Source organism: Silene latifolia, chromosome 6 (genome assembly GCF_048544455.1).
Source record: "Silene latifolia isolate original U9 population chromosome 6, ASM4854445v1, whole genome shotgun sequence".
Taxonomy (NCBI): Eukaryota; Viridiplantae; Streptophyta; class Magnoliopsida; order Caryophyllales; family Caryophyllaceae; genus Silene; species Silene latifolia.
In genome coordinates, this window is record NC_133531.1 from 20,683,427 (window position 1) to 20,707,052 (window position 23,626).

The 23,626-nt window shown below is 34.3% G+C and overlaps 2 protein-coding genes and 1 long non-coding RNA gene across 3 annotated transcripts; 2 read left to right on the top strand and 1 right to left on the bottom strand.

The window, feature by feature from the left end:
• Positions 1-971: 971 nt before the first annotated feature.
• Positions 972-1,603, bottom strand: LOC141658640 (uncharacterized). The gene is made up of 2 exons (XR_012549327.1): positions 1,560-1,603; positions 972-1,267 (listed from the first exon to the last, which is right to left on the bottom strand). It is a non-coding gene; the product is annotated as an uncharacterized LOC141658640 (long non-coding RNA).
• A 9,638-nt stretch (positions 1,604-11,241) lies between these two features.
• On the top strand, positions 11,242-15,225 carry LOC141587719 (uncharacterized). The gene is made up of 5 exons (XM_074409191.1): positions 11,242-11,653; positions 11,816-12,753; positions 13,169-14,038; positions 14,221-14,517; positions 14,641-15,225. Exons 1-5 carry the CDS (start codon positions 11,242-11,244, stop codon positions 15,223-15,225), a joined length of 3,102 nt encoding a protein of 1,033 aa, XP_074265292.1.
• A 58-nt stretch (positions 15,226-15,283) lies between these two features.
• On the top strand, positions 15,284-16,360 carry LOC141587720 (uncharacterized). Its single transcript, XM_074409192.1, has one exon. It carries the CDS (start codon positions 15,284-15,286, stop codon positions 16,358-16,360), a length of 1,077 nt encoding a protein of 358 aa, XP_074265293.1.
• Positions 16,361-23,626: the final 7,266 nt, after the last annotated feature.

Below are 23,626 nucleotides of genomic sequence, written 5' to 3' on the forward strand. Positions count from 1 at the left end.
GATCCGAAACCACCAAACCCGAAAATGACCCGACAAAATATAACTCTAATTGAACCGACTTGAAATGACAATTTCTCTATTATTCATTGACCCGAAAATGATCTGACCCGAAACAACCCGACCCGCTTGACCCGGAACTGACCCGACCAACAAACCCGAAACAGACCCGAAACTCGAAATGACCCGTCCCGACCCGAGTTAACCCGAAATCAATGAGAAACCCGAACTGACCCGACCCGAATTGACGTGACCCGAACCTGACTCGTTGACCCGTATTGCCAGGTCTAGTACAACTATATTAATTTAATTGAGTTTGTGTATTTTTTTTCCCGGGTATTTTATGGGGGTGTTTGGTTGGAACTTTTGAAGTGGATTGGAATGGATTCAATCTATTCTAGTGTTTGGTTGGGGTTTTTTTTGGAATGGAGTTAGATACCCAATGGATTCTAACTCCATTCCAATCCCTTGGAATCTCATACCCATGCGTCCACTCAAGTTTCTAACTCCATTTTATCTTATTACTACCACTATATCCATTTCAGGGTTGAACCAAACACTTATGGAGCAACACTACTACAGAAATCATGAAGGACATCGGACTTCTAGACACATGGACATCGGATTATAGGCCGATGTAGAGTTCAGTCCCGTCCATATGGGGTGTAATGGACATGGGACTTTAAACCGATGTCCATTAATATATGCACATCGGATTTTTAAATATATCCGATGTCCATATGAGTAATGAACATCAGATTTTAACATTAATCCGATGTCCATATGTGTAATGTACATCAGATTTTTATAGAAAGCCCATGTCCTTTGAAGCTAGAATTACATCGAACTTTTATAAATCCGCTGTCCTTTATATTGTTTTTTTTTTTTTTTATATTTGAAAAGAGCAGGCCAATTCATATTGCATTACACCAATTTGAATGCCAAAACATTAATACAAAACATGCCAACTGCCATTCAACCAAAATGATCGATTTCAATTAATAAAAACCGATCCCAATCAACATACAACGCAACCGTCTCCGTCATCTGAATTCAACAACTAACGAACAACAACAAAGGGCATAACAAATCCCAGCCAACATAACATATGGTCTTGCAACTCATGTAATCAGTTTTTCAAAATGCAACTACCTAATACATTACTACGCTAGCTAGCTATCTACGGCTAGATATTGAGAAAATAGTTCGCCCACAAGTCCCGAACCTCATCTAATTCTTCTTGTGAATATGGCGTGGTGTCTTGAAAAACCTGTAATGCATATTAATGACAATGGGGCAGTCAGACATGGCCTCACAAGGGCAGCTTCATATAAGCTAATAATTAAGGGCATTCCTGAAAAACCTGGAAACATAAATATTTTAAATCTATGAACTCCTACATTGACAATATAAGATGAGGGCATTCCTGAAAAATGATCTCTCTTCCTTGCTTAAAAAAAAAAATACAGAAACACATACGTTCAATAAGATACAGCAGACAACAACAATGGAATCAAATCCCTACACTCTTTTGTGATGGTGAGGAGGAAGTTACTACATACCTCTCAGACATTAGAACTTAGAAGAATGTAGAAGATCAATCCAGCTCCCTTAGCTTTCTTATTCTTTGCCGGGAAACAAAAAGCTCTGCAGAGAGGAACTTCTTCGATGTCCAAACAACAAACCACCATGAAAAATACAGGAAAATTCACTTCGGCACATCATATTAGTAGCACCTGATAAGTGGATTTACATTCTAGCTCAAAGAATTAATGAATTACTAGTAGGCGACAGGCGTAGCAATACCCGAAAAGCAGGAAAAGAGGTGTGATCAGGACAGTCACTAGCTGCAATGATATTGTTTTGGGTAATTTTTGATAGTACACCAAAAAATCATACACACATAAACATCATCATTTGGCTCTTATTATCATGAAGATGAAAACATCCACAACAGACCATAGTTACCACTACCAACTAAACCTAATATAAATGTGACACATGAAGCACAATACATGACTGCTATCAATGAATATGCAAGCTCATTTCCTAAAATAAACCACACTTTTCTAGCCTACCATTGCTCTAAATAGCTCTGTACTTTTTGGTCTATCACTACTCGGCCAGCTATGTAAGTTTAAGAAATGAGAACAAATCCATTAGAAGGCTCATAAATAAGTGGAAGGGAATGAGATTGACATAAGGGTACAAAACTTCTTGTCATGAGCAATAAATCGAAAATTTGACGGATAAAAGAATCCATTATTCATACAAATCACCATAAAGACACTAAATTCTTATAATACAAAAAGTATGACAAAAAGATGTACAAATGTAAGGCATTAGTTCAGTCATTCAAGCTCGAGTTGTGACCTGACTCAAAAGTCAAAACAACCATACCTAGTTCATGCTCGATCTCCAACTATCACTAACATCATCACAGAAAGTGTAAGATCGAATTCGAAAACTTATAATACAACAAGAACAATTTAAGTGATTACTTCAAAGACAATAACAATTATCATTAAATAAAAAGAATAACATCATTCAAAGATCCTTACAAGTTACAACTAGATAAGCATAAGTGTAATTACCCATAAACCCTAAAATCTAAAATCAAACCAAATAAAAGTATACCTATAATTAAGGGACGAAGTAGTACAAATGACATATTGGCGGTTGGCGAGCTTATTCAATATAGACTCTACTTCAAAACTAAAATCACATCAAATAGAATTCTTATATCAATAGTAGAGCATAATGGAGCTGGTGGTGGTGAGAAAACCCAGAAAACTAAGTTAAAAATATGAATACGAAATTAGGGTTTGCCTAATTTTGCAATTCAACTTTAATAAACAAAACAAAAATCCAGTAAAGCATACAATTAGGCAGATATAATCAAATACTCAATAATAATTAGTCAAATATACATTATATAACTCACTAATCGGAACCTATCCACCAAAAATTGAGATTTGAGATTTGGGGGAAACTCTTACATTATATAACCAAACGCTCACAGGGCGATAAGGATGCTGCTTGCAGTGGAGCGGTCTGACGTTGTCGGCATTGCCGCGTGTTGTTGGCCGGAGCGAAGGTAGGAGTGAGTGAGAGGGAAGAGAGGGAAGAGAGGAAAGGGTATGAGTGTGTATGACGATATGAGTCATGAGGATAGGGTGTTGGGATGATTAGATAGTGTATAAAAGATTAGATAGTGTATAAAAGAGAATTAGGTACCTAACCGTTTTAATAGAGAACGATAAGGATAGGGACCGTGCTCTTTGTTTAATCAAGGAGAACGGTTCTGGATATATAACCGGTCTCTTTTATATTTTAAGACGGTTGGTCAAACCTAACCGTTCTCTTTGTTAATGTACGAGAACGGTTTGCGCAAACAACCGGTCTTTATTGGAATCCTATATGCCCGCCAAACTAAAAATAACAAAGTGATCGGTTCCGCTATCAACCGTTCTTAAAGGAGCGTTCTCTTTGCCTTAAATTGTAGTAGTGAATAGATTGACTCAATATGCTAGTGAAAATAATTTGGGGCGGGGGAATTGTTTTCATTTTGCGCCCAAATTGAGGATTATATGGACATGGGTTGTAATTTAATCCGATGTCCATTATAATGGACATGGGTTGAAAATAACAACCGATGTCCATATAATATAATTACATCAGACTTTTATAAAAATCCGATGTGCAAACTTATTACATCTGTTTTTTCAAAAATCCGATGTCCATCCACTGATGTCCTTGATGAATTCTGTAGTAGTGCAAGTATGAGGTTCTAACTCCATATCACTATAGTAACACAATCTCTTTTATACCATTCCAATATTTCGAACCAAACAACCCCTAAAGGTTATGTGAAAAACCGATGATAGATATTGTGAAATCAATGACTACGATAATAAAAATAGATATAAACAACCATGGTAATGTGCTAAAAAAATTCATTTATAAATTGACTATAAGACTTAGAATCAGTTTTTTTTTCTTTTTTTTTTGTAGGGTAATCCTATCTTTTTTTCAAATTGTACATGATAATCTTACTTTTCAAACATTACATATGGTAACCCTAAACTCCGTTATTACGCATTCACGTGACGCTTAACTTTTTTTTTTCCCGTCAATTTGTCTGTTAAGTATGTAACATGGCAAATTGAATTCTGAGGTTTTCGACAGTGTAACCCTTTATTTTTTTAAATCTTACAAGGTAACCTTATTTTTTTTTTTTTGTTACAAAAGACATACTCTTAAAAATATTGTACTTTCTTAGCCCGCAAATTATCATTCTTAACACGTTTCTCAATCGATAACTCCAAAAAATGCCAACTCTCGTCATAGTCATCATCATCATCATCATCATCATCATCATCATCATCATCATCATCATCATCATCATCATCATCATCATCTCTTTAAGGTATCATTACTGTAAATCTCTAAAAATCGGGTTCAATAATTAACAAAGAAATTCACAATTAAGCCTTATGTTTACAAATAAGTCCCCACTCCTCAATTGTACACAATTTTATTGTGCCAATTTGTCCAATAATTGAAGTGAATCATTGTTTAGTTGTTTATAACATTTTCAGTTTTAGGGTATTTAATGTGGTTTCAAAAATAAAAGTTTTTAATTGAACGAAACCTGAAACAAATTTGGGATTTATTATTACAAAACTCGGTATGAATTATTACTTTGCCATTTAGAAAATTTTATTGAGAATTTTTTGATAATGAACAAAGTTGACATTTTATTAGAACGAAAATATTACATATCGATAAACTCCTCATTCATATGGATAATGCAGCTTGTGTTAAGATGGCATCCAAACCCATCTTAACACATGCTGCATTATCCATATGAACTAGTTTTTGAACTCGTGCACTGCACAAGTGGAAACGGAAAGTATTATTAAAAGTAACAACTTATATATTTTTTGGATTTAGTAAATTATTAAATTTTAGAAAATTCCACTTCGTCTACTACTCATACACTTTTGATACTATGATATTTTTTATTCGAAATACTATGATTTTTTTCTCGAATTTTGATAAGTTATTGGCAAGTAGTCGAAGTTGGCGGCTGAGGTAACTTAGACTTGTCAAAATTGAGCTGATCCGAATAATCGTATCCGACACCCAAATTCAGGACCAAAACTTGATCTGAACCCGAATTGTGTAAAACAATGGATAAGTAACTCCTTATTTGAAACTCCCTTTGTCCCACTCATTTGTTTGCTTATTCCATTTTGGGTTGTCTCAATCAATTGTGTGCCTTTATATTTTGGAAATGCCTTTGATAAGCAATTTGATACTCCACACTCAATTTGATTCACTTGTTATTTAATAATTGACTCCCTCCTCCTTGCTTGGCATTTGTGTACAGACCAAAGGCAAACGAATGATCGGGACAAAAGGACTCAAGGAGTATGAAACTTCATATTTTATTTACCCAATTGCAAAAACTGGAACTATTGCAATGCGACACATGTCATTTTCCTTCCCCGTTGACGTATCAATATTTACGTTCTCATATGCATTTAAGTAAAGATGTTTTTATAAAAATGGTTTTCCTACCCTGTTGACATATCAATGTTTACGTTCTAAATTCTAATACCCCGTCTTAAACTTAAAACGGATCAAATAAAATACATAGGACAAAAGTATAACATCTAGGGATTAATAATAAGCTTGTCTGATCCATCAAAGTACGGTGTTATTTAACCCCATCTTAAGAAATACCAACTATGCATTTATAATGTGAAGTATCAAAATGGTGGTAAATACAACCATAATCGTTGTGAATTTCTACGTCATTGGTTAGTGTTGTATTGTCACTTGAGTAAAATTATATGATAAATATATATTTTTAAATCAACCTTAAAGAGTAACTGCAAGTTAAAAGAAGTATTGTGAAGAGTATATTAGAGCACAAAAAAGGATGAATCAAAGGATGATTTATTTAACATATTAATTTATACGAATCCAATATTAACCTCTATTTAACTCGTCTCCAATAAATTGTTCAGTCAACTTGTATTAGTTACATTTCTTGAAAGATATTCTCTTCGTCCAATTCATTTATTTCTGTACCTTTGATTAAAAGACCTCTCACAAAGAATATTAAAGATAAACAAATGATTTTGACGGAGGGACTAATATGGAGTACTCCAGTCCAATCTATTTATTTGAATATTAATTGGAAAGGAATCCCTTTTTGACGTTAATGAGGGTAATCATAATTGGAATAATCATAATCCAAATCATTTTGAATGAATTTGGCCAAATTAATATGCTAATTTTCTAATTGGAATACTAACTGAAAAAGAATTCCTTTTTTTCTAAATGTTTTGTGGGAGATGTGGTTGTTTGAAGTTAATGAGGATAGTATTCAAATTACACCTGCCAAATTTAACGCAAATCACACAAAAAGGCTACACATACACGAGGTGTATGAAAAACTCATACACAACCAATGACATTGCAACACGTGGCAACTAGGGTTAATATCTATTGGTTAGTGGAGGGTTATGTTAGTAATTTTAGATGTGTGGTTAACTTGTTAAGTTACTCTAATTAAATTATCAGGTCAAAACTCAAAAATGTTGTTAAAGAGGCTCGAACCACTGACCTCTTAATGCATATCCACTTGCTATTACCATTGTGACACATCTATCTCTTTGTTAAATTTTGTAAATCTTTTGTTATATGTATGTGTAAAATCTGAGTTAAAATAATAATTATCTATAATAACTATTAAATATATACTTTTAGTTTATATTCAATGTAATGTATTTGCTGAGTTAATTAAATGTACTACAAAAAAAAACTGAACAAAATATTTTATTTACTTATAATAATTATTATTTGTACCTGTAGTTTACATTTAACTAGGTTTGCTGTCCGACCTCGCCCGGGCTACCTATATTCACCATTTAAATTTTATTTTTTATAAATCATAATTGCGTTAGACTTTTTTAACACATACATTTACGATTTATAATATATTGTTCTATGCTATAACTTGAAATTACGATGAGATGCAAAATTTATCAACAAATTATGAGATACATTCACTTATTCTCCCGTTGTTGATATTATTACTTCCACGACATCTCCCTTGTTAATACTATTATGTTCACTACTACTTCGCTTACTGTTGTATCTTTGACTATTCCCGCTATTTTTATAGTTAAATTCACTATTATCATTAATTTTATCAAACTTATATAAGGAGTATTAAATAAATAAAATATTTTCTTAAATCAAATTGTTAGGTATTTTTTCATACTTTGTCCGTTGTTACTCGTTCCCACTGTTACTTATATAACATTTGTTTCACTACTCCCGCCATCATTTTTTTTCACTACTCCCACATTTAATACTATTAAATTATTAATTTCACTATTATCATTCTTGCTACTATGACTTTCACTATTCTGGCATTTATTATTGTTACTCTTACCACTCAAATGTGTGATTACTTTCATATTTACTACATCAACTGTTGCTACAATTAATTTCATTATTTATTAAGTTATTTGCTAGTTACACAAATTTTATACTCCGTAAGGCTTATATATTTAAATAAATTTATCAAATAATTGTTAATTTTTTTTCTTGCTTAATTTTATCATATTAAATTTTATATTAGTTTATCATCTAAATGTGTTAGAGTTATATAATTAAATAAATACGAAATATTATACTAAAATAATATTAGTCTAATACTCCGTATGAAATGTTAGACTAAAATAAATATTATATGGACATACATTATAGATTTAATTCGACCTATCAAATTTCGACTCGACCCGATCCGACCCGTTTTTCCAGGATAAAGACCCGAAACTTTTGACCTAACGACCCGTTAGACTCGAACTCGAAATGACCCGTTATTTTAGGGTCGAGACCCTACCCGAACAGATCGACCTGTTGGCTCGGAGATAAATCAAGAATTTTATTAAAATATTAATATATTTATATATTATATTTAAAAAAATAGTTAAAAAATTACTTTTTTTTTATTACTTAAAATAAAAAAACACAACTAAAAAGTCAATTTTATACTTTTATAATATTTAGTAACCAAATATTTATTAAAAAAACTTTATTTTAATAATTATGTCAATATAATTAATGTGAACATTGACTATGATTTAAATATTAATTTAAAATATTTTACATTTTTAAAAACATATTTTTTTGATTAAAAAAATCGTTAAAAAAAGGCGTTATGTATATTGGAGATACATAAAATGTAACTATAGGTACAGATAATAATTACCATAAGTAAATAAAATATTTTGTCCAATTTTGTTCAAGTACATTTAACTTACTTAGCAAATACATTACATTAATAATAAACTAAAAGTATATATTTAGGCTATGTTTGGCAAGACATTTCAGGTACCTGATTTGACCAAGCAACCTGATTTGACTAATATTTCAGGTAGTTGTTTTACCTAATGTTGTTTGGTAAAGTCATTTCAGGTACCTGAAATGACTTTTCAGGTACCTGAAATGAAAAACTACTCCAGATAGCTTTTTAAAGTTTCAGGTAGCTGAAATGTTCTACTTTACATATTTACCCTTTATTTAAATTAATTTATTATAATTATTAATGTTCTTTTATGTCATTTTACAAAAAATCAGTTACCTTTTCAGTTAGTTTTACCAAACACTTTACAATTAATCAGCTACCTTATCAGTTTCCAATTTTCAACTAGCTTTTCAGGTACCTTTTTAATTTCAGTCACCTTATCAGGTTTCAGGTACCTTTTCAGTCAGTTTTACCAAACAGAGCCTTAATAGTTATTATAGATAATTATTATTTTAACTCAGATTTTACACTACATATAACAAAAGATCTACAAATTTAACAAAGAGATGAATGGGTCACAATGGTAATAGCATGTGGATATGCATCAAGAGGTCATGGGTTCGAGACTCTTGAAAAACATTTTTGAGTTTTGACACTTCCTTAATCTAATTAACTAGAATAAGAAACAATTCTTAACAATTAACAGTTTGGAAGATATCATATATCATCATATCATATCATATATCATATATTATATTAAAGCAATAACCGCCTACCTCTTTGATCGCCACGTGTCACACCCCACTTTATTGTCACGTGTATTCAACATATTTAAATGGCTGCAGAATATTTGACAAAAAAAAATGTGCATAAAAGTCTAAGAGATATTCAAATATGCCGCAAATCATTTAAATTAGTAAATGAATGATTCAGTGTTTTTAGTTACATGAATCACGGCCCTACTTACGGAATCTTTTAGAAAATATTTAATTATGGATTGTAACCTTAATTAGTTAGAAAGTATAAAAGATAATATATGATTCTGTATACTCACAAATTTTTTTTTGCCGAATTTAGCTCCATAAATCTCGCCCTACTCTAATACACCGGAAATCATTTTGATACAAATATTATAGGAAAAAGATTATATTTGTTACCCAATTTTAATCTATAAAATATAATTAAAAGTCTACCCTAAAATGACTAATAAACGCCACATAGACAAAGCCACGTAGGATCCAAAAATGCCACGTAAATGTGAGCATCAAAACTCATTGCCACGTATTTGTCTTATTTTATAGATTTAATTTATTTTTCTATAAATTAATTTAATTTATGTAATCCTTACAAATTTACATCAAAATTTCATAATTTATAATCAATATTGACATTTTAATTGAACTTTTGTAATAAAAACATGTTAATAAATTTCATAATTTATGATTAAAATGACATATTAATTGAAATTTTAGTAATAAACCATGTTAATAAATTAAAACTTTTCATACTTAACATGCACCCACCATTTTTATTAACACTTTTTCCTATTTAATTCATTTTTTTAATTAAACATTATATTAAACTGATTAAAACTCTTCATAATACTTAACACTACCAAATTAATTAAAATGTCTTCCTATCTAATTAATTTTTGTAATATAATATGTTAATAAATTGATTAGATTTCTTTATACTACTTAATACCCATAATTTTCATTAACATTTTTCTCTATTTAATTCACCTCTTGAGTTACTCAGTAATCAATTATCTAATTTAATAATACCACAAAATAAATTAAAAATAAAATTAAAATATGGGAGTCTATGGTTGTGTGATGGCTATAAAACCTATAATACCTATAATAGTTTCTAGTCACAATATTTATTTAAAATCTATTGCTCATTTACCCATGATTTTCTAAGTTGTGGATTACATTTTATGGTTTAATTTATTTATTTGAATATGGAGAGTATATTGAGTATTTTGTTGTTGTTGTTGTTATGTTCAATAAAGTATATTTTAATTTGTTATGTTATTGGTTTTATAAATCCTTTGATTTATATTTAAATTCATGTTTTCCATTTGGTTTAATTTCAATGATTTAAACGTGACAATGTTGATTCGTTTGTGAAGTTTTTGCCATGTTGATGTTTTATTTGGTTAATATATATTTTTATATGAATTTTAAAGCATCAGGAAATATATATGAATGAAGATAAGACAAAGCACCACGTGGGTAATCTGAAGAGGGAGGAAATACAAAAGGCACGAAACTGAGGTAAAATCTGTCTATTTATACAATATAATTAAAAGAATACTTAAAACATTTAATTTTAATTCACATGGTATTTTTATAGAGGTTAATACTAATTCATCTATATTAATTACTCATTTTTTTATTTTTATACAATATTATAAAACGGCGAAACTATGTATTAAAAAGTTAATTATCTCCAAAATTGTCACATGTTTATAAGTACCAAAAAAAAAAATTAAAAAAAAATAGTAGTTGCAATCACTAATTAATTAATATAAACTCTTTATTTTCCTCTAATAAATTTGGTTATTAATCTACCTATTTATTTAACTTTAACTTCATAAGATAATTAAAAAGCAAGTGATACTATCTACCATTATTATTCTGCATGTCATATTTTAATTTCAGAAGATAATTTCTAAACCATTCTCATGCAAAGTAGATTGTGTAAAATAATAATAATAATAATAATAATAATAATAATAATAATAATAATAATAATAATAATAATAATAATAATAATAATAATAATAATAATAATAATAATAATAAAACCAAGAAACCGCCTAGAGAGAGAAACTAGAGAGAAGATTCTCTGAAATTCATCATTCTGTTACGCGTCAACCGCCATTGTTAAAGCTATCCCCAAGCTCCATGGCTCGAGGGAGGGGCCGCCCGCCTAAAGGAAGGCCACCAAACGACTCCTCTTCTCTTTCCGAGTCTTCTGGTGCCATTTCTATGCCGAATTCTGATGTTTCTGAAACATTAGAGGAAACCCAGCTCTCTTCACCAAGACAACCGATTTTATTGAATACTCTGATTGTTGAGGTTGTTAATTCTGCGGGAATTCTTTCTCCCTCTGCTCCTCCTACAGCTGATGACGGTAATTCTGTCATTTCTCCGACTATTACGCTAAATTCGGCTGTTTTATTGAATAGTGGAATTCCCTCTTCCCCTGAGCATCCTTCTATTTCGACTGTTACACCTGAGATTCCTGCTGAGAAACTGAAGGATACAACAATGGCGTCGAAATCGTCAGATGTTGCTAAACCTAAAAATCAATTGGGTATGCGTCTTTTTTTTTCACGAACAGAGTAAAACTGCGTCTGAGATTGATGTTGAAATGGACGATATTGCTGATGAATTGGAACTTTGGAAGTTTACTCTTATGGGTCACTTGTTGGGATCTAAGCCAATGTTAAGGTGTTCTTGAGTATGTTGTGAAAAGTGGGGTCATATTGCATCTCTGTGGTGCAATACTTTAGGAAAGGCTGGTTTAGCTTTAGATTTGCTAATGAGGAGGACATGAACAATGTTCTAAAAGAGGGTCCTTGGAAAATGGGCTCCTATTCTTTAATTCTGAAGCAATGGCATCCAAGCTTCTCTTTTGAGATGGAGAAGGTTTCAGTGGTTCCCATTTGGGTTCTGTTTCCAGGTCTAGACCCTTACCTATGGTCAAGTGCTGTGTTAAGCAAGATGTCAAGTAAAATAGGTAGACCTATGTTTGCTGATATCCCAACCACCAACAAAGACAAATTGTCCTTTGCTAGGGTTATGATAGAGGTGGACATATCTTCTGACCCTCCCCTTGAAATCTCTCTTAACACTCCCTTTGGTCCTTACACTCAGAGGGTGGAGTATGAGTGGATTCCTCACTATTGTGCTAGTTGTGGGAAAATGGGTCATCTCAAGCAGACATGTAAAAAGAACAAGCCTGCTGTCATTGCTACTCAGAAGAAAGTAGGGGCTAAATACATTAAGAAGACTACTCCTTGTGTGCTAGGTGATACCTCAGGTTCAGATGGGGTTATTTCTATTTCTGAGCCTACTGAGCAGAGTTCTGGTTCTCATGCTCAGGCTGCTGATTCAGGATCTAACTCCTTGAATGCTGAAATGCATCAAGAATGCACCAAGATGGACCAATTGGCTCAACCTCAAATAGCCTTGAAGAGAGGTTATTCCATTGAGTCACCTGTGATAACTGTTATACAAAATTCTTTTGATCCCTTAACCTTAGAAGAGGGTGAGATAGTGTCGGATATAGTCACTACTAAGAGTATGGTTGACCATGAAGTAGCTACTCCTTGTGTGCTAGGTGGTACCTCAGCACCAGCTGTGGAGGGTCCTGACTTTGTGCCACCAGATGGGGAACAATCCTGTCATTTGGTTCATAAGTTGGACTCCCGATTCTTTGTCTGTTGAAAAGCATCAAGAATGCACCAAGAGGGACCAATTTAGCTTGATCTCAAATAGCCATGAAGAGAGATCGCTCAATCGAGTCGAGCATACCATCACTATCCTTACTGCAAATGCATTTGCTTTACTGGATGATCCCAATGATATGGAATCAGTGTTGCAGCATCCTATTCTAGGGGACCCCCCCTGATCCCTCTCTCCAATGATTCTTGCCACTTAGAATATCAGAGGCTTTAATAAGCCAATAAAGCATAGTGAGGTTAATCTCTTTCTTAAAGAAAATAATGTGGATGTTCTGGGTCTCCTTGAGACTAGGGTGAAGAGTACTAAAGCTAAAACTATTCTGAGATCTAAATTTAAGAGGTATGATGCTTTCTGTAATTAGAATAAGCACTATAATGGGAGAATTTGGGTATTATGGAACCCAGCTACTACTAAGGTGGACATTTTGCAAGAAGAAGCCCAGGTTATTCACTGTAAAATTAGACACTACCTTACTGGCAAGGAATTCTACCTGTCTGTGGTCTATGGTAGTAACAGTGCCACTAGGAGGCATGATTTATGGGACTCTCTGAACCAGTTCTCTACAAGTGTTACTCAGTGGGCATCTATGGGGGATTTCAATGTGGTAAGGCACTCTCATGAGAAAATTAGTGCTACCCCTCCTATTCTGAGTGAGTTAATGGATTTCAATTCCTGTCTTCTTAATTGTGGACTTGATGATATGAGTGGCACTGGAAATGACTTCACTTGGTTCAATAAGCAGGAAGTCTTTACTAGGGTTTACTCCAAACTTGACAGGATTTTAGTCAATAATACCTGGTTGCAGACTTTTTCTCAAACTACTGCTCATTTTCTTGACCCTGGTATTTCTGATCATTGCCCTGGCCTGCTTACTTTTCATGATAATGACAGACCTAGGAAGCATTTTAAATTCCTTAACTACTGGACTGAACACCCTCAATTCCTTCAGTTGGTGGATGAAGCTTGGACTCATAGTCCCAATGGTAACTCTATGTTTCGTCTAATGAGCAAGCTCAAAGCTGTTAAAAAGGTGCTAAGGCACTTGCATTCTGAACACTATGCTAATATTGGGGAGAAGATTAAAACAAAAAAAGAAGAGCTCTCCCAGTGTTTTAGGAAGCTCAGGCAGGACCCTATTAATGATCTTCTCATCAATCAGGAAAAGGAACTCTCTAAAGAGCTCTGGGCACTTAAAGATACTGAGCTACAGATGCTCTCTCAGAGAGCTAAGGTGCATAGCATTAAATATAATGATACCAACTCTAAATTTTTCTTCAATAAAATAAAGGAAAGGCAGCAGCAGCAAATGATAGGTGACATTAAAGGTCACAATGGTACTCATCAAATGGTTTTGCGGGAGGTGGGGAAGCTTTTGTTGACTATTATAAAGAGTCATTGGGCAATACTGTCCAGGTAGCTCCTATTGATCCTGGTGTGCTTTCCAATGGACCCTGTGTTAGCAATGATGGCCATGAAGCTCTTCTTACTCCTGTCACCAGAGCTGAAATCAAGAAGGCTCTGTTTGATATAGATTCTAATAAAAGTCCAGGAATGGATGGCTTCTCTGCTGGATTTTTCAAGAAAGCTTGGGAGATTGTTGGAAATGATTTTTGTCTAGCTGTGGAGGACTTTTTTAAAACTGGTTTCTTGCCTAAGCAAGCTAACACTACTTTGGTCTCATTAATACCTAATAAGGCTTTCCCACAAACTGTAAAAGACTTTAGACCTATCTCTTGTTGCTCTCGTCTATAAAACCATCGAGCAAGATCTTAATCGCTAGGCTCCAAACCGTTATTCCTGAAATTATTGGGCCGAGCAGTCGCTTTTGTTCAGGGAAGGAGTTTGTTTGAGAATGTGATGCTTACCCAAGGTCTTCTTAAGGGCTATGGAAGGAAGAATCTCACCCCTAGATGCATGCTTAAGATTGACATTAGTAAGGCTTTTGACACTTTACAATGGTCCTTCATCAGGAACATGCTAGCTGGTCTTAATTTCCCTCCCATCTTCATCAAATGGATCATGGCTTGTGTCACTGGCTCTTGGTTTACTCTTAAAGTCAATTGTACACATCATGGTTTCTTCAAAGGGCAAAGTGGAGTGAGGCAAGGGGATCCTTTATCCCCTTATTTGTTTGTTTTAAGCATGGAAATATTATCTAGAGAGCTTAGAACAATGTGCCTTTCTTCTGATGTTTCCTATCACCCTAGATGTTCAAAACTCAAGCTAACTCATCTGGTCTTTGCTGATGATCTCATGATATTTACTCGAGGAGATTTGCCTTCAGTTCAAAAAGCTACTGCCATTTTGAGCTCCTTCTCTCATTGGTCTGGCTTGACCGCTAACTTGGAAAAATCGACATTTATTTTGGGGTGTGCACCCTACAGTCAAGGCTCTTATTCTGGAAAGAGTTGGGATTAAAGAGGGATCCTTCCCCTTCAGATATCTGGGCTATCCAATAAATGATTCCAGGCTTACTATGGACATGTATAATGCTTTGATTCTAAAGCTTCAGACCCTAAAGGGGACCTACTCTATTCAGCACCTTTCTTATGCTGGGAGAATTCAAGTCCTGAACTCCATAGTTTTTGGTCTCAATAACTTCTGGTGCACTGGCTTATTATTGCCACAACAGATTTGCCTTCTTATCTCCAAACTTAGCAGGGATATTTTCTGGGGAAGATCTGGCAGCAAGATGAAGCACATCTTTAAAGCCTGGCAGAGCATTTGTGCACCCTGGGAGGAAGGGGGTTTTCAGGTTAAGGATGTTTGCACTTGGAACAAAGCTGCTATGCTGAAATGGCTTTGGCATTTGGATAGAGGGACTGGAGCAATTTGGATTTCCTGGGTTACAAAGTATTTCTTAACTGATTGTTCTATCTGGGACCTTGCTGTTAGGGTCTGTTTCTCTGAAAGTCTTAGAGGAGTTCTTCTTCTTAGAGATGCCTGCATTAAGCAGCTAGGTACTGTTCAGGCAGTTCAGGCTATGCTCTCCAACTGCATTATTAGGGGTCAGTTCTCTGTGAAGAAAGCTTATGATAGCCTGAGATGCTCTTATCCTGTCCTTGCTGTCTATAAAGCTATTCACAGAACTACTATTCTTCCACGGCATAAAATCATCCTCATGCTAGCTATTCAAAAAAAGCTAGCTACCCAAGATCTCTTAATTACTCGAGGGATTGTTCTTGTGAATAGATGCTACTTGTGCAAATCTGCAGTTGAGTGTGCTGATCACTTGTTCTTTGCTTGCCCTTATGCTGCAGGATTGCTCACTCTTTTGCAGCAGTGGATACAGCTACCTTCCTCCCTTATTTCACTCTACTCCTTGCTTACTATGTATAGCAGGGGTCAGGGGAGTAGGAAACTATTGATTAGCTGCGGCATTGGTAGTCTGGTTTATGCTATTTGGGCAGAGAGGAATGCTCGTGCATTTAGGGATCAGGAGAGATCTATCCAGGCTGTTTTCAGTGAACTAAAATTCACTGTCAATGCACTACTTGCGTGTAGAGGTCCTGAAAATGTATTACATGACATAGACACAATATTCACTTCTTAGACTTATAGTCCTCTTGTATAGATAGTGGAGGAGTTTTGAATATGGTATAGGGGATATATCTTTGTAAGAAAACTCTTGTACTCCTATTTTTGGAATATAATGAGTAATACCCTTCTTGCCAAAAAAAAAAAAAAAAAAAAAAAAATAATAATAATAATAAAGCAAACCTTTCACATTCCATTTCTACTTACACCATATTTATGTCTATATTAAACTTCATAATACTGATAAAAATCTATAACTCTATAATCTAAATAAAAAATCGATAATGTATAAATCTAATTAAAAGGCAAGTCAAACTATCTACCATAATATATATGTCATATTTAATTACATACGATGATATCTTAAACCACTCTTGTATAAAGTAGATTTTGTAAAAAAAAAAAAAATATAATTATTAGTAATCAAGTCAACCTTATACATTTCATTTCTACTCCTTATTTATGTTTATATTAAATTTCATAATAATGAAAAAAATGATGCTCAAAACTAAAAAGTCATGAACCTTAATTCATATTTATATTTATATTAAATTTGATAATAATGAAAAAAATAATGCTCAAAAGTCATAAACGCATCCTCAATTGTTTGTATATTTTTGTTTGAAGGGAAAATTTATAAACCAAAATTTTTCTCATCCCTATTGTTAGTAGAACTAAACGTGTCAATAATCTATTTCTTTTTTAGTGCAAGTTCCATTGGTATGAAGTTTTGATCACATTTTTCAACTTCATCGTATGTATTTGTTTTGTTCTCATTTAGCGTCTACCAAGATTTATGGTGTTGATCTATTCAAAAGTTAACATACTCAGATCTCTAAGACTTCATTCCTATTTCCTCTTTCTTTCTCTATTTAACAGGAAGTTTGAGTTAATAACGATAATGTTGTATAAAACAAATTCCATTGTTTTGTTGGTTAATTCGCACTAATTACTGAGTTACTTTTTTATAAAGATGATTCATTGTAAAAAGAAGACTATATGGAGAAGTAAAATATTAGGATTTTTTAGTTTTTTTTTCAACTATATTTTATTTGTTGATTGTTTTCATCATTTTAGCTTTGAAAAAATAGCACTCTTTAATTTATCGACTTTGATCTTTATGTTAACATGTCAATGCCCGTATTTTTAATACACGATCTATCATGAATTATTCATGAGGTAATCTTAGTATGTGATTTGTATTTTATAAAGTCTCAATCACTAGAAACACTAAAAATATCACACTAAAAACAAAATATCCCGTGAAATTCACGGGCCACAAAACTAGTTATGAATTGTAACCTTAATTAGTTAGAAAGTATAAAACCGATTGAAAGATAATATATGATTCCATATAATCACAAAAAAAATGCCGAATTTAACTCCAAAAATATCGCCCTACTCTGATATACCGGAAATCATTTTGATAGATAGATTATAGGAAAAGGATTATATTTGTTATCGTATTTTTAATTATGGATTGTAACCTTAATTAGTTAGAAAGTATAAAACTCGTTGAAGGATAATATATGATTCCGTATAATCATAAACAAATGGGAACGTCCCGATTTATACAGCCAAAAATTCTCCTTATTCGCAATAGATATAATATTAATGGATAATCAGTTTGTCATTTGTGCTTATTTACAAAATTAATGTCGTACACGATAACGAAAAATAATGAATTGTTGTCATTCTATTATTTTCCAATCTTACGTACGTTATATTGATGGACCTGACACTTTTTTCTTCTTGAAATTAAAGTCCAACGTCATCCAAGCTACCGTAAGGAAAGCACTGATTAGAAAGTTCCAGAAATTCTTCGCCATGTGTCATTAATTGAAACCAGTCAGCCTAATTCTTCGCCACGTATTATTAGCCTTATAGTTTGCACTGATAACAACTGTAATTCTAAAAATTAAAAATAAAAACGAATTAATTGGGTAGAATATTTGTTCAGTTACGATATTAGGATCATTTTAGAATATTTTTTTACAGAATATCATCTAATAGAATTCCATTTTTACACATCAGCATTGCCACATTATAATGTCCATAGTAAGAAGATTCTCGAAACAGTAATACTACAAGGCTTCAAAATATAATTCACTGGTATAAATAGAAATACCTAAACTCACGGCCGATTTTATTTTCTAAAAAAATGTCATTTTACTCCGTATGATATTAACCCCATTATTATGGCATTACCTATCCTAATTTAACTTGACTCCATTAGAAGATATTGCCGTATTTGATAGAGTAAAAGATTCTTTTTCTTAGACTGTTATACTAATTTTCTTGATTGGCAATAATTTGGCAAATAAATTTCAAATAAAATTTAAATGCTAGGCATTAAATCATTGAATATTCATTCCATCATAAACCGTATTAGGAAAGTTTTAGCCCATTATAACCGCGTATGTTAAGTTTTGTTGTCTTCGAGTCGTATGTTGCTATGCACATTTTCATTTATTTTTTTTTGATGACGAGGGGTTGAGTCCCCCCGGGCCCATGCATTCCCGCACCACCACATGGACCATGAGATTTTATCCATGAGATTTTGCATTCATTTTCCCAACCTATGATTTATATTTCTTTTTTAGTTTCTTTCTCGCCCACAACACCTCTTTTTGCTAAATATTTATTGGTTTTGATGGTTATGACAAAGAGTATATCTTTGATTACTTATACTGTTCTTTTTAACCTTTTGTTCTGCAGATCGTATATGGAGATTGCAATTGGAGGGAGAATGCATAGAGTAAGATCGTAGAAGGTATGGTGCAATTAATTTTCAACATTCATGGTATGATATATAATGGTATTTGGAAAGGAGTAGTATCATACATACTTTCGTACTATAAATCTTTGTAGTTTTTAGAAAATATGGGAATATTTAGTCTTCCTTAAAACGAATTAAGACACCTAGCTACTTTTGTTTTATTCTTAACTATTTGACCAGTCTTAAATTTAAGATGGATACACCCGTATTAAATAAGAATATGTAAAACTGTACGTCTTAAATAATTTTTTTGTGTAACCATGAGATCTATTCTGTAGGAATACCATCGTACCATCCTTTCATCTTGGCGACACACAGTATACAGTGTACAATTACTTCTGAAGATTATTTTTTTTTTTTTGATAAGGTAAAAAAATTAGATTAATCGGAAATTAGCTTATATCATCCTTTCAGATGATGAGAACAGTAAAAGAAAATCTTGTTTTAATACTTCTCAACATTATGAATTATTTTTGTAAGGTCTTGATAATTATTATTTTATTTCTTTTACAAGATTTGAAATAAGCTTAACAAAACTGAAATAGAAAAAGTATTTTAATACCTAATCTTCGCGTCTTATTTGTTCAATGAACAGATGTGGAGGTATTTTTAATACTGTTGTAATAGGTTATGACATACATGGGGTAATTGAAAGTTAAATATTGCATGACACGACCTAACTGTAGATTAGAAATTACGTATCCCAACCAAACCTAAAATGTACGACCCCAGATTAACCCATTTTCACGAGTAACCTGCTCGAAGATTTTTAACCCATAAATTAACCCATTTTCACTATTGATGCCAACTTCCCGATTATTATTTTTATATCAAAAAAGACGTTGAGTGCAACATATATGGTAGACTAACAATTAAGTTGGCCTAGCATAAACAATATTATTAATACAAGTGTTGATTCATTTAACTATTTAAGAAATCCTCTTTTTAAGTTGTCTAACTCTTCACATTTTATCAAATTTGTTATTATTATTTAAACACACTATAAAAAATATTGGGAATACAACTAATGCGATAACATGAAATTGGTCGATGAATAAAATTAAGCATGTATATTGTTAATAAAAAAATATCAAATCTGTAACATGGATTTGACATGCCGAGATAAACGGGTCTTTATGATTTGAGACAAATAAAAGCTAATTAGTCAAGCAGCCAGATGAATTTTGATGTATTGGAAAACAATATATAGTTTGTTAAATACAGTTAAGAAAGTTTTTTCGAGAGTAATGGGAGAAGGGTTTTAAACTTTTAAACACTGTACCTCCGTAATCAATGGTAGCTCAAGAATGGGTATTACATCGTATCCATATAATATTGAACTCAAGCATTAAACTTCAATAATTCCATTAACGTTGATAAGTGGAGGGAGGGGCGAGGGGGAGCGGAACACCATATCGATCCTATTAGAATATGTAAATATTCCATATAGTTTTGATATTATCCTTGTAATATTTAGTTTGTTATTAGCTAACCTATTTAGGAGATTGACTCTCCATAATTAGTGGTCAACCCATGATTCTAGACTCAATCAATGGGATTAGTTTCCTTAAGATATGTTTGTATCATTGTATATATTACGCAGGAATATCAATGAGAAAACCATCTGATTAAACACTTTTATGGTATCAGAGTTCTTCTGATCCTCTTCCGCTGCCTCTTCTTCTACATACTCTGCTTTCCTTTCTTCCTTCTCTTCAACACCATGACAAACGACACAACAAAATCATCTTCCCCATCCTTTCACCCTGCCTATTCCGTATCCAACATCAAGAATTTTGTTCCAATCATCCTCGAGAATGAGAACGTTCATTACGCTTCATGGCCCGAGCTATTCCTAAACACGGCTCGCGCTTTTGACGTTTTGGACCATATTGCTCCTCCTGCCAATGTAGTCCTCAACAAGGACGCCCAATGGGACCGCTTGGATGCCATTCTAAAGCAATGGATCTATAACACAATTTCTCTCGATCTTTTACACACCATACTCGAACCCGGGGCCTCGGCACAAAAGGCATGGAACCGTCTCAAGGATATTTTTAATGATAACCAGAATTCTCGCGCTGTCATGTTGGAGCAGCAGATTACAAATATCCATATGGATAATTATCCCAATGTTTCGTCGTATTGTCAAGCATTGAAAATGATAGCCGATCAATTGGCTAATGTTGGGGCGCCCGTCTCTGAGACACGATTAGTCCTTCAATTGGTCACTCACTTGTCTGATGGTTATGATGGTGTTGCTACCATCATTCAATAGAGTGACCCTCTTCCCCCTTTTACAAAGCAAGATCTATGCTCACTCTGGAAGAAACTCGTCGTGCCAAGACAACGGAGTCTGCTCTTGTCGCCTCTTCACCAGACACCACAACCGACACCAATCACTCGTCCTCCAACAATGGCGGCTCTCATTCTCGCTCAAAGAATAACTATAATAATTCTAAGGGCAAAGGTAAGAATCGCTATACTAATCGAGGGAAGGGTAATAATGGTGGTTCTCAAAACAATTATAGCAATGGGAATGGTGGTGGTTCTCGGACTTCGCAGACTACTTCGGCCCCCACTGGTTGGACGTGGGTCCCACTCTCCCCGTGGCAGAATCAAGCACAGCAGGGGTGGGCTGTTTCGCCTTGCGCTTATCCCACGACTGGATGGACACCTGGTCCGTCGGCCTCACGCTCACAGGGGATACTAGGACCACGGCCACAGCACGCCTTTTTTACTCTGCCGAATGCTACTGGAATGCAATCAGGAGCACTCGTTCCTACTGACATCGCGACCGTGATGCAGAATTTGTCGCTTCAACAGCCGGATGAAAACTTGTATATGGATACTGGGGCGTCTTCGCACATGATGTCCAACAACGGTACCCTCTCTTCTTATTCTTCTTTGAGTAATATGCGTCATATAGTAGTCGAAAATGGTCATTTAATTCCAATAGTAGGTCGTGGTACTATGACTCTGCCTTCCCCACATAATTCCCTCGTCTTAAAAAATGTCTTACATGTCCCTAATATAATTAAAAACCTTGGCTCGGTAAGACAATTCACCACCGATAATAGTGTCTCTGTTGAATTTGATCCGTTTGGCTTTACTGTGAAGGATCTCAAGACGGGGACGCCGATTATGAGAAGCCATAGCACGGGTGAACTATATCCTCTCCTGCCATCCACTCAACCCGACCCACCAATACCTCAAGCTTTCGTGACTGTCCCGTCCACGGTCTGGCATGCTCGCCTTGGACATCTCGGCTCCAATATTTTTAATTCCCTTTGCAAGAATAAGACTATTTCATGTAGCCCTCTTAAACTTACTGTTTGTCGTTTGTGTCAGCTAGGGAAGCATGTGAAGCTTCCGTTTTATCCGTCTTTATCACGTACTATTTCTCCATTTGATATTTTACATTCCGATTTATGGACATCTCCGATTCCAAGTAATTTAGGCCATCGATATTATATTTTATTTCTTGATTATTACACTAATTTTCTATGGACCTATCCTATTACAAATAAACGAATGTATATGCTATTTTTCAAACCTTCTACAACATGATAAAGACCCAATTTAATTGCTCCATTAAAACTCTTCAATGTGATAATGGTCGCGAATACGACAACTCCTTCTTTCACAAATTCTTTGCTAGTAATGGTATGTTATTCCGATTTTCTTGCCCACATACATCACCACAAAATGGTAAGGCCGAGCGAAAAATTCGTACCATCAACAATATCATGCGTACCCTTCTTATTCACGCTCACATGCCTCCCAATATGTGGCCCCATGCCCTCGATATGGCAACTTACATCCACAACATCCTACCTAGCAAAGCCAACCTCTTCGACTTACCTACAACTAGTCTCTATGCCCGAATTCCGGCCTACACACACCTCCGCACCTTCGGCTGTCTATGCTTTCCCCATATCCCTCCATCCACCATTCACAAGCTAGCTCCCCGTGCTACACCGTGCGTCTTCCTCAGCTACCCGTCTAATCATCGAGGTTATAAGTGTATGGATTTGGCCACTCGGAAAATTTTCATAGCAAGACACGTTACGTTTGATGAGTCTACCTTCCCATTTTCCGAAACATTTTCTCCCACCAATTCCACTTACGAGTTTTTATCTAACGACCCGACTCCGTATATGGCTGCCCATATCCAGAGTCCTTCACCCCATAGTGTCGAACCTGCAGCTCCGGACACACCACACTCACCCCCACACACCCGTGTCGACCCCTATCCCTCCTACTCCCCCGGAAGTCCACACGCCCACTATGTCCACTGCCCCCTCACCGTCCCCCACACCTCCCTCAACCACGGCTTCTCCTCCCAATACCCAACCCACCTTGTCTCCACAAATGACAACCCGTGCTCAGCATGGTATCTTCAAACCAACTCACCGAATGAATTTAAGCGCCACTACTAGTTTGTCTCCCGTGCCAAAAAATCCTATTGACGCTCTTAATGACCCTAATTGGAAAAATGCC